This window comes from Myotis brandtii, unplaced genomic scaffold, assembly GCF_000412655.1.
Source record: "Myotis brandtii unplaced genomic scaffold, ASM41265v1 scaffold794, whole genome shotgun sequence".
NCBI lineage: Eukaryota > Metazoa > Chordata > Mammalia > Chiroptera > Vespertilionidae > Myotis > Myotis brandtii.
Window position 1 is genome coordinate 2,025,291 of NW_005371198.1, and position 13,309 is coordinate 2,038,599.

The window sequence follows — 13,309 nt, forward strand, 5'->3', positions numbered from 1 at the left end:
AGTATTGTTATAGGCAGTTAGACTGACATAAACAGAGCAAGGATAATGGGCCAGGTATAGAAACTCACCAGGGCAGAAAGCCCAGAATGCCCAACAAGGGGCAAAACTGGGAAAACAAAAACCTCACCTCAGAGTAACCTATCCTCCCCTAGCATATCACTAGTCATGCTGTTTAGACCCCCGGGCCTTTTCCTTCCTTAAGATAGCATCTAAGCCTCAGGTGCATTTCAGCTCCAGGCCCAGAAAAGCAACAAAACCAGAGAAGGGACTTCATGGCTGTCTTAAGACCAGCTACACTGACTAATGAACCCCTGCCCTGGCACTGACCAATCAGAGGAGACAGGGACCCTGAAAGAGCACACCTGTAAAGCTGATGAATATTCTATTGAGACCCACCCCTGGACCCTCCCCTAAGATTTCCACCTGCAAGAGAAAGATAAATAAGCTCAGGATGAAAGACCCAGTGCACGCTCTCCCCCAAGGGAAGACACCCTTGCCATTCCCTTTCCCCTTCTTCCCTCTAAGGGGCCCCATGAGACTTGCAACCAGGGGAGCAATGAGCAGCAGCAGGTCATCCAGGGCAAACCCCTTGAACGATCTCCAAGGCACCCTTTTCTCTGACTTCTCAGTAAGCCAAAGCAGCCAGCCTAGGCTCTCCTGATGCTTCTATGCTCTTCCTCAGTATATTTTTGCTACAGCCAATAAATTCTTACTTACTTTGCCACACTTTGTATCTTGATTAAAAACTTTCCTTCAAAGAAACAAAAACCAAGGTCTCCTCATCTCCCCAGTAACAGTACTACTTACCTCATGGAAGCTGGAGCTGCAACTCTTTGGCTCATTTTCTAATATTCTAAGACTGTTGAGAGGGAACACTAAGAAAGTACTGCTTGGCCATGGCCAAGATACAGTTATAGCTCCTTAAAATAGCCCCTTTCTCCGTTGAAAGGAAAATTGAAAATTTGGGGAATAATAGATAAGCTACTAATCTGACACCTGGTATATAATGAACCTGGAATTCTCTGGAGTGGTCTCTCTTTCCTCGCAGTTTGAAGGATCACCCCAATAGCACACATTTCCAGCCTCTGAAGATGTCTGACCCAATATTTACAAAAACATAATAGCTGGCACATAATAAGGCAGGTGATAAGATACATAGCTATGCTTTTGATCAAATAGAAAACCTTTTGCCACAATACCACAAAGACACTTTCTGCATAGCTCAGATACAGTGAATCAAACATCTGTGGGCCACATATTATATGTATCCCTCACACAGTACAGCACAGGGAACATTTTCTCATCTTTGTTCCCTGCTGCTTTCCATTCTATGGCAGTGGTGTTGAATACTGATGAGATAATACCTCTTTCAACCTCTGGCAGACATTTTAAAGCAATTTGTTCAAGTACCAAGGACCCAGTCTGCATTTTTGTGGGCAATTTGTGGATCAAATTTTCTATCATCTTGAGGGTATTTTGAGTTTTAAATAATGTCTTACCACGAACACAGTACATCTCCTTTAATTTGATTTATTTCATATATAAATAGGCCCCAAAACATGCATTGTAACAGAGATATTTGATATCAATTCAAACATGAATAAAATAGAAGTTAAAGAGAAAAATTAACTTATTTTTCTGTATGTTTTCCTAGTATTTATAGATATTTTATTTGGTTTTATTATTTTTATATGATTGGAGATAAAAATTAATTCAGAACTAAGTGAACTACTTTCTTAATTTACTAATTGAGAGCCAAATATAACCCAGGTATTAGAAACTTAATTTTGTATGTCTCACATTAATTAATAAAAATGATTAAATAAATACAAATAATTTATTTCAGTCAACCTCATTTTCACATACATATATTGACAGTATCCTTAATTTATTCTTCATATATTCCCCCATACATATATGCTTACTAAAGTCCATAAAATAAATGTCAATGATTGCCCTAAAAAGACCCTAAATAGAATGTGTTCTTATGTTTTAGAGCTACTACTTGTTTGAATAAAAATTTTTAAAAATCTATTGTACACACTGGAGGTAATAATAATGATCATTATTATATACATTCCACATAATTCAGATATTGCAAGACATATATGCACAAACATATGCATATTATACTATATATGTCTCTAGTGTTCACAACATACATTTTATTTTCTTCAAACATCTTTTACACAATAGAGTAACACAGGTTAAACCCTGGGACAGCCTATCAGTGATGGTGAACCTTTTGAGCTCGGCGTGTCAGCATTTTGAAAAACCCTAACTTAACTCTGGTGCCTTGTCACATATAGAAATTTTTTATATTTGCAACCATAGTAAAACAAAGACTTATATTTTTGATATTTATTTTATATATTTAAATGCCATTTAGCAAAGAAAAATCAACCAAAAAAATGAGTTCGTGTGTCACCTCTGACACGCGTGTCACAGGTTCGCCATCACTGGCCTAGATTATGCCATAGTTGAGAAAATGTGTAATTTAGAAAAAAAGTGACTTTCCTCTTCATCTTTTAAAAAATAAGAGGTAAAATCTGGAAAATAAAAGGCTTTCAAATGTCTTTTCCAGTAGTCACAATTACCTCGTCTTTTAAAAATGCTGGTGGTATGAATTTTCAATCAATCAGGAAAAATAAGTTTCTATCAGGAGCCAAGACACACATCATTTGAAACAGTTGCCATTCATATAAAGATTCCAAATAAGGAATAAATCATTCCTTATTTATGTTTCATGTCTCTTTTTATTCACTATTAATCCTGTAATTTGAGCTAAAGTAATCCTTATAAATATCACCTTCCTAAATTTTGATTAATATTAATTGATTCTGATTCTCATTACCCAATTATTCCTTATCATTTATAAGTTTGCTGGTGCAACCAAATACTAGTGACCTAAAAGTGTTAATGTATTACTATAATGTACAAAAGTGACCAATAATTTGGTTTAATTATAATAAGTAAAGGTATAATTAATGACATTTATTTTAAATATATGCTAGTCTATGTTACACATTAACAAATCTTTAACACTAAATGCTCTAAAGAGAGCTTGGTGTTTTTATAGTACATTATGCACACACCTTCCTTGAACATCATTCCAATCTCTCAGAAGCCTTTCATTTTCTTTCTGCAGGTGCTCATTTTTGGCTTGGTTTTCTGCAATGGTGTCCAGGCAGTCACAAATAAGTTTTCTAATGACCTCAGCTGGGCTTGTGACTTTCTCTAACTTGAAGGAACCAAGTCTGAACTAGGATGAAAGGAAAATATGATTAGTTTTGGAAGAATATAAAAATTGAGCAGCCCAGTTTTAAATACACATAATTTTTTTCTGAAGAGAAAAAGTTTGATTCAAATACAGCACATTTACCAGATATAGAATGAACAAAAACCTGGGCAACTTCCTTCTTTCTTATTAAAGTTTATCACATAAAGCAACACAAAACCTAAGAATAATTTTTGTAAGTTATAATTCACTTTCCCACCTCCTAGCAGAAAACAACATAAATGCCATGTGAGGATATTATCATGATTGCTACAACCTTATTTAAATCATTCTGCTGAGATTAAGATAAGAAATTACACATGAGAATTCTTAATGCTAATTTCTGTTAATATTGAAGGTAAAATTGAATAATTGACAGAAGCTATTTCTGAAGAAAGAGAAAAATTTTGGTAATAGCTAAAAGAAGTGTAGGGTTTTAGGAAACTGGGGACACCACACAGTATCAAAAGCAATAATTGATTACTATAAATTATAAACAATAAAGAACTTAATTCTTCTTCTAGTGGACACTTTAAAATAAGATAGTATGATATAGTTTTAGTTACAGTTATGGAATTCTGAAGGATACACAGGTTCTCATTTGGTAGATAAAAATACTGAAAAGCAATTAATAATAATTACAATTATCTTCACTACTAAATTATAATTATTGCAAGAACCAGTAAGATTTTAAAAATAAATATTATATAGCTGCCAGGTCTTGCTATATGTGGAAGGACCACTCAAGCACAGCACAAATATAAATTTATCTAATCATCACCAAAATGGAACTAATGTACATTTTATAGATATAAACTGGGGTTCAGAGTAGTTATCTAATAGAGTGAAGGAATCAAGTCAAGATCATACTCTGCTATGCCTTTCGGCTGTTTCCTGACGTAAGAAGATATCCTAACTAAACAACTAGGAAGAGGAAACATGAGGTTCAGAACCTCCACAGAGAGATTCTGATGACACTGAGTGGCACAACTGAGAGAAAAACTGAGCATATTTTGGTTTGGTTTGGTTTTGTTTTAGCCTTCTAGATTAGTAATTTATACTATAGCATTTAATAAGAACATTTCCAAATGTCTTGCTTTAAAAAGAATAGTTTTATAAGTATGTTATATACATATTGAGAAATATGAAACAGTGGTTGATAATCCTGAGGGAAATCCCTATGAGTCAATTTACAAATAAAACTAAAAGTCACTAAAGTAAAAATCCAATGTTTACAATCTGAAAAACATTTCAGTTTATTCCTGTAATTTAGTATCATTTGAATGTTTAACTACACAGAATAACTTTTCTGGATAAATTGTGTTTAATAATTTACTTTAAATTTTCAGAAAGAAAATGTCTTAATATTAAAGAAACCGTGCCAAAGGCTAAGTACTGATTATTCCTACATGTTGAGAAACATTTATTTATACTAGCTTTAAATCTAAAGGGGAAAAAAGAATATTTATATTCTTTAGTATTATTATAGGCAGACTTTAGAGGACTGAATAGCCAAAATTAAAATTGTGTGTGTGTGTGTGTGTATGCTAATGTATGCTTAATCTTTTAATTTGTTTTATCTTACCTCTTCTTGTTTTTTTAACACAAGGAGGATCAGTTTAGAAAAAAATGGTCCTTTAATTCAATTAATACATCCAGTTGTATCAGGCTTATCTATGTAACTAAATTAAACAATTTGGACAATGTTTACCAAAAAAAAAAAAAAGACTTGGAAAAACCAAGAATTATCATTTATTCCATTAAAATTATTTCAGGCAATTTGTCACATCTGATTTATATATCTTAAACTTAGAATTAAATGACCAAAAGCACTTGCAATTTTCTCGTATAATGAAACAAGAGTCCATTTAACAAGCTTGTAAGTTTAAATAAGAAAATTTTATCTATGTAAGGAATATATAAGTTGAAAGTAAATTTGAGTATTTACCCTGAGAAGCTTCTCTTAGTGTAAACATATATGCACACAAAATAAAGATCATCTGTAGAGTATTACTTTTCAAGTCAATACAAAGTAGAAGAAAAATTAAGCTTATCTTATTTTTAGACAACAGATTAAATTATCAGTAAAATGTAAACACAAAAAAAGTGATTTTTTAATTCTCTCATCACAGCTGTCAGACAGCTTTTACTAAGATGGACATTTTTAGAAAGGAAAGAGTTTTCATCACTTGGAAGTTTCAACAATGACAAATGAATAATTAATTTGTGCCACATTTTAATCCTGAATAAAGTAATTGGTAAAATACAAATACACAGATAAACACAAGTCCAGCCCCCATCCTTCTATCTTAGATGGCAAAGGAAGAAGGAACCAATTCTAAATCACTCATTACAATCAACTTCTTTCAAAACATATATACATTTCAAATGTATATATTCAAAATTCCAAAAGAGATTCTTACATCATTTCTTGGCTATTCAGTATAGAATAAACTTAAAATGTCACTGCTTCTTAACAGTAGGCAACTATTTTTTGGTTTCTGTTTTCTAATTATATTCCCTATTTTTTTCCTTTAACAAGTGTGAACATCTGTTATTCCAAACAATAAAAATGAACAAAAAGTATATCGAAACTCAATCCAAGAAAAGGATTTTACTTAAATATCATTTCTTTGAAAAATTCTGTTCAGTATGAGAGAGTGACTCTCCTGGACCATTTTGCTTATATACACACTAGAGGCTTGGTGCACGAAACTCGTGCACAGAGAGGGGTTCCCTCAGTCCAGCCTGCACCCACTCCAATCGAGGACCCCTCGGGAGATGTCCGACCGCTGGTTTAGGCCCAATCCCTGTGGTTGGGCCTAAACCGGAGGTCGAACACCCCTTTCACAATCTGAGACTGCTGGCTCCTAACCACTCACCTGCCTTCCTACCTGATCGCCCCTAACTGCCCTCCCCTGCCAGCCTGATCGAGCCCCCAACTGCTCTCCCCTGCCGGCCTGATCTCACCCCCAACTGCCTCTGCCTGCCTGATCACCCCTCCCTTGCCGACCTGATCTTGCCCCTAACTTCTCTCCCCTGGTGGCCTGATTGCCCCTAATGCCTCTGCCTGCCTGATCATCCCTAACTGTCCTCCCCTGCAGGCCTGATCTTGCCCCCAACTGCCCTCCTCTGCCAGCCAATTTGGTTCTGATTGGTCAGTTTCTATGCCAGTCAGTGTCAAAAGCTCTGCCTCCTAGGCAGCCATTGGCTCTTCACAGTTGACCCAGATTTGGTTCTGATTGATCAGTTTCTATGCCAGTCAGTGTCTCTGGGCCTATCAACGGGGCCTGATCAGAAAGGCGGGGCTGATGAGCAGCCCCAGTGGAGGCCTGAAGAGAAATGGAGGCGTGGCTGTTGGCCAGGCTGGGAGAGAAGGAGAGACAAGTTCTGATCAACGGCTGCCACAGAGGCTATGGGTTAGACCCTGCCTCTCTCTCTGCAGGCCTCTCTCTGGGCCTGATCCGCAGCCCCCTAGCAGTCAGTGCAACCCAGCACTGACTTCCGATCTGGTTGAACCTTCGGTAGTTATGACCCTGGCTCTTTATTATATAGATGGGTCAGAACCGAGAAGGAAGTATCCTTCCACTTTCACGGCTGCTGTTCCAGCCTGCCCACGTCATTACAGATGCAAGGCTCCACCTGCCCATATGCACTGATGAGGACTTTATATCAGGCTGAATGAATTCAGAGGCAAAAAGTATTTGTGCTCTAATCTATATTCAGCCCATCCTTATCCTGCCACTCAAATGAAAAGTGGCAACGAAGGGAAGTATTGTTTATAAAACTAGCAAATTTGCACAAAAGCTATATTGTATGGTTGGGTCAATTTTAAATTCTTTAGCTTTTTGTTTGACAAGTAAGGCTATTAGCATTACTGTTCTTTATTTATTAGTTCTGTCATTTCAAAATAATCTACAATATAAAATCTGGGCTTCAAATGGTACACCAGAATCAGAAACCACAAATTAAAGACATTTTGGAAGCATATTTCTTCCTTAGAAGCATGGGCAAAAATACGTTTCTTTTTGTAGCCAGTTCCAAAGATCTTTTGAGGAATTCAATGTACATAGATCTATACTGAGCACCTCAATCAGTCTACAATCTAAGATTTAAGCTGTCTTTATTTTTCTATGTAAAAAAGTTGAGAACAATTAACTTTCTAAATGTAGTTAATCATGGTAGGTTACACTAGACAAATACATAATTGCATATGCATAGTTGTAAAATTCTAGTAATATAGGAAATCAGTTATATTAGGTAATAAACAGGAGAGTAAACAGTATTACTTTGGCCTAGTTATATTAATCATCAACTGTAAGTATTTTGAATCAACCGTATTTTCACTAAGACCTTTTAATCATGAACTCTGGTTCAGTGACATACTCAAATGTTTATTTTAGATTTAAACAAATAAAACATTACAAATGAAACTTCTAAAGCAGTAACATATCTGAGTTGACAACTGGTCACATTTATCTCCCAAGGTAGCTGGAACTGAGAAAAGAATACTGATAAGAACTAAAGAGGCAAGAGAGCTATATTGTTAGACTACTAATCTTACTTTTCCAACCATTTTCTTGTCCAACTTTCTTACAGCTCAAAAAAATGCTTAAACATCTCAGACTACATAATCAAGAAGGCTCTGCAGCCCTAGCTGGTTTAGCTCAGTAGATAGAGCTTCAGCCTGCCGACTGAAGGGTCCTGGGTCAATTCCGGTCAAGGGCACATGCTCAATTTGTGGGCTTAATCCCCAGTAGGGGGCGTGCAGCAGGCAGCTGATCAATAATCCTGTCTCATCATTGATGTTGCTCTCTCTCCCTCTCCCTTTCTCTCTGAAATCAATCAAAATATATATATTTGTTTTAAAGGAGGCTCTGCATATTTTACATCCTGTAGGTTCTTAAAATCAAAATGCAATAATCTAAAAGTAAAAAATGGGCTGAGCTCTAATTAAAGTACTTCAAATTATTAGCATTTCAAGACCATGCTATATGCTTTAATATATTAAGTATCATCTAAGAATTCTTATTTCGGTCTTCATAATTGTAAAAATTCATTGATGGGAGTCAGAGAATCCTTGAGAACAAAAATCCAACAGTCTATGTGGTTAGGGAATAATAGAAGTTACTTTTACTTAGAATGACTATAAATGTTCACTCCATTAGTATGTTAAAATACAGGTAATAAGTCTTTTGGCTCACAGGAAATATAGTGAAATCTATATTTATCTAATTAGGAGTTTTAATTAACAATGAAAAATTATACTATATATAAATTCAGAATCAACCAGAAGGCATTCTTATAGTAACTGGTCAAATTAAAAGACATCATGTTGACATTAAAAACATTTTGAACAAAATTTTTTATAAAAACTTGTATTAACTATAACTCTATTGTCCTTAAAGTCAGTTATCATCCTATATAATAAAAGGCTAATGTGCAAATTGACCAAACGGCAGAACAACTGGTCACTATGACATGCACTGACCACCAGGGGGCAGACATTCAATGCAGGAGCTGCCCCTTGCTGGTCAGTGCGCTCCCACAGGGGGAGCACCACTCAGCCATAAGCCCTGAGCTGGGCTCACAGCTGTTAAGTGCAGTGGCGGTGGCGGGAACCTCTCCTGCCTCTGCAGCAGAGCAAAGGATGTCTGACTAATGGCTTAGGCCTGGGGGGAGTGGGCCTAAGCCATCAGTCAGGCATCCCCCAAGGGCTCCTGGATGGCATAGGCCAGGCTGAGCCCCCCCCCCCCCCCCCCCCCCCCATTTTCATGCACGGGGCCTCTAGTAAACTAATAAACTCAACACTAATGATCCTTTAAATCATAGAAATACAAAGTATCTTTAAATCCTCAATTTAAATAAAATGAGAAAATATGAAATCAAGACTAAAATGCTCATTTATTTTATAGTTTATGAATTTATTTTTAAAGTTTTTAAAAGCTTAATAATTATATTTTTAAACTACAGATTAAAACTTATTCTGCCATATATTGTCATTCAAAAGTATTTACTAAGAATCCAAAAATCTTTACTTATAATTTTATAATTTACTGGTAATGGCAGATCTCTAGGAAACAAATTTCTATCCAAAATATATACACACAAAAACTGGTAATATTTACTTTTATTCATTTCCTTAGTTACTTAGAGACAAGATAAAAACAAATTATTGTTCTAAAAACATTTAAAATTTTTAATGTGTTTTTTAGGTGAATACTTACATAATAGAAAAACTGTTTATAAGCTATAAAATTTAGCATCTAATTTTGATGAGATTAAGAAGAATGGGAAAGTACAATGAATGCTAATTATGCATTTAATTGAATTTTCTTGCAAAGAAAAAAGTAATTAAATGTTAACAATAAGGTAGTTTCAGTTCAGGTACTAATAGCAAAGTAAGCTGCGTTAGACTAACCCTGCTGGAGATAATAATTATAAACACTGAACCAGGAAAAAAAAACACACACAAAAACCTAAAAACAAAAATCTATTCAAGGAACTGGAAAATGACTGAGAAAAGGCAGCAATTGGAGAGTCCTCAAAAGAGGATGAGATCCATATTTATGTGACTGTTTCTCACAGGGCACTCCTCACTCCTAGAGCTCATGTGCAACAAGTAGAAACCACACTTGCTGACGTGAAAGGTGTCCAAGGATGGAATTCTGGGCTATATACACACACTAAATAAATAGTTTGAAACTAGGAGAAAAAAATCAGAGGATCAGTACAGTATAGGATCAGTTACAATCCCCAGAATAGAATTAGACAAAAAAGAAAACAAAATGGAAAAAGAATTTTAAAAGTATTAGAAGAAATGCATGAACTAAAAGATTTAAATTAACTGATAGAAAGAGTCTACTATAAGGTCCAGCACACTGGATTAAAAGAAGACTCATATCAAGACATACCATCATTAAATTTTAGAAAATTTCAGACAAGAGAATCCTAAAAGATTCCAGAGCAATAAAATAGGTTACATATGAATGATTAGGAATCAGAATGGCACTGGATTTCTATAGCTCTTCTAGATATCAGAAGTCAGTTTATTAACGTATTCAAAATAATGAAGACATATTCAGAGAGTATGTTCCACCAATGTGATGAAATAAACCAAATTATAACATAACATTCTTCTAATAATAAGTAATATTTAATGAGTACTTACTATGTTTTAGGAATTATGTCAGTTAATACAGACGTGTCTGTGGGACTAATAGAAATAAATTCAGATTTTGAGCTCTGTATCTAAGACTAAAATAGTATAAGGAGCCCTGGTCAGTGTGGCTTAGTTGCTTGGACATCTTCCCATGAACCGAGAGGTCACTGGTCAGGGCACATGACAGCTTGCAGGACCAATCCCAAGTGGGGGGCATGCAGGAAACAGCCAATCTCTCTCTCTCTCTCTCTCTCTCTCTCTCTCTCTCTCAATATATAAAAAAATTTTAATTGTATAAGGAACATGTGAAATGTAGTCAAAAAATTTCTGTAGAATCCTACATGAAAACTTCAAATTCAATTAAATATCCTTTCTCTAGTTTTGTATGTTGAAACATCTATGTTATAGAAAGATGAATCAGGTAGAACATATGCTTCACATAAATGCAAGAGTAATAGTATTTTATAAGACCTACAATGTTAATAGATTAATTTCAGAAAAATCAATGCAAGCTATAATACCACAACCATATATTTTTAACATTTAAAAGCTCGAAGTGTAAATTTAGCCAGAATAAAAGAGTAAAATATTTGGGGACTAAAATTACTGTTTTTAATGAAATAATGTCATTAATACATAAAATACCAAGTGTTTTGTGGTAACTATGTAAATAAGTCCTGTTACATAGACTAGCACCTTGCTGTTAGCAAATATTAAAACCAGAAGCTCAGTTTCAGTGTAGTAAAAAAAAAATCAATTGTTTTGGCATATTATAGCTTCACTTCTGCAAACTTTCTTATTGAAGCAATCAAATGAGAACTCTTACCCATTGCCAAGAAATGTCCAAATGGTATAGCAGTTATTGTATTTTGACAATGTAGTAATCCCAGTTCATTTGAAGGGGTACTAAGGCATGAATCCCTAAAACTAAAGTGAAGGAATAGTGGTAGCATTTTGAAAATACAAAATACATTGAGAAACACAGTTATATAAAAAGTTATATTCACAGAGAAACAATGTCAGATGCAAAATGAATATTTAATAATATTTTTAAAGGATAATTTTTTTTGTATGACTCAAAAGGTCAGAGCAAAGATGTATGTTCAATTACCAGAAATGCTTTGGCACTTACTGTCATTGTTACAATATATGAAGAGAGATTCACATCCTCTGGTGCACATGCATATATAATCCTCTCCTTTCATGTGTGGGTAAAACTTGCAAATTTAATGAGATACTCATGTGATTAGGTTGGGTTACATGGCACATCAGACTTTAAAAAGAAAAGATTATTTTGGCTGGGCCTGATCATATCAAGTGAGCCCTTAAAATGGACCTTCGTGAAGAACAGAAATTCAACTTGAAGGAAATTCTCTGCTGCTGGATTTGAAAGTGGAGGATGCCAGGAAATGTCCACTAGGAGCTGAGAACCACCCGTGGCTAACAGCCAGGGGGAATGAATGCTGCCAACAAACATGTGAGCTGGGAAGAAGAATCTGAGCTCCAGATGAGAATGCAGTCCTGCTGACACTTTGATTTCAGCCTCATAAGATCATAAGCAGAGAACCCAGTTATGACATGGCTAGACTTCTGACCTATAGAAACTGTGAGATAATGGTTGGTGCTTTAAGCTGCTAAGTTTGTAATAATTTGTTGTGCAAAGACAGAAAACTATACAGTTGGTAATTAGGAAGTAAAGTTTTTTTTAATTAAACAATGGGGATTGCTTCAAGATAAGGCTGGTGGAACTGCCATATGAGAGCCAAGCAGAAATTACTTTCTAGCAACTTTGGTCTCATGAAGTTTACACCCAAATGTCGTATCAGGCACAAAGTGGTACACTAGAAAGAAAAATAACTTCCTGTGTTATATAAAATTTTAAGTTATGTACCAAAGGAGTTGGACAGGTTTTCAGAAAGCACTTCCATGAAATCTACAGAAGAAAGCAGATGGATACAGCAAACTCACAAGATACAAGGTCACTATTTTACTGGTAGTTAACAAACATGAAAAATGCTACCAAGTAATTCCTGAGAATTCAACATCTTCTGAAGGTTCTAGCCATCATAATTGCTGTACAAAATTATAACTTCAAGTTTCTCCACTGAAGAGAATAAATGACTTTCTATTAAACTCTAAAAAAAAAAAGTTTGCATGGCAAAAATTAACATATATATAATTGCTTCAAAATGCATTTCAATAATTATGGCAGAAATACAACTTATGAAAGAATAATAGTATTAATACAGTCCTGTTGGCATTTAATGACTTAGTCTTTTGAAATCCTTCTGTTTACTGTCTGGTTTCCACAGTAATAAACACAGCCTGTTTATTTTAAATATTCCATTCTAAAATGAGGAGACTTTTTTTTCCTCAAATTCATACTGCACACTAACCAACATCCCAAGCCAAAAGAACACAGGAGACCAAATGTGTAAAAGACAAGTAAATCCAATAAGAACATGATCCAGTCTTTAGATTTAGAGAAGAAAAATGTCAAACTCCAGCTGTTCTAACTGGAGAGCCCAGATTGGCCTAGTCCTTGTCTCTTGAGGGAGACAAGCAGCCTATGACCTAATGTGTCTCCTTTGTTCATTTTTGTCAGTAAGCACAGCACTTGCTTTGTGTTTCATCTTTCTCTTGTTAACTTGCAACTCTCCTAAAGAGTGCAACAAAGATCTCTTCAGATCAAAAGTAAAAGTCTATTCCCAATCAAGGAATATTAAAAAAATCAATCTCTGCAAAAATAGGACCTAAAATTTAGAACTGTCCTCAGATGAATAGTTTCAAGAAGGTATTCTTTGTTGTCCAATCAGCATTCCCTTTAAATAAATTAAAGAGTGTGTGTGTGTGTGTGTGTGTGTGTGCGT

The 13,309-nt window shown here is 35.0% G+C and overlaps 1 protein-coding gene across 4 annotated transcripts in view; it reads right to left on the minus strand.

The window, feature by feature from the left end:
• Positions 1-13,309, minus strand: part of XRCC4 (X-ray repair complementing defective repair in Chinese hamster cells 4) — a 185,546-nt gene that overhangs the window by 109,008 nt on the left and 63,229 nt on the right. For all 4 annotated transcript variants that reach the window (XM_014531210.1, XM_005883615.2, XM_005883616.2 and 1 more), the window contains exon 4: positions 3,096-3,262. In XM_014531210.1, coding sequence (XP_014386696.1) covers positions 3,096-3,262 — 167 coding nt within the window. The remainder of the gene's footprint in view (positions 1-3,095; positions 3,263-13,309) is intronic.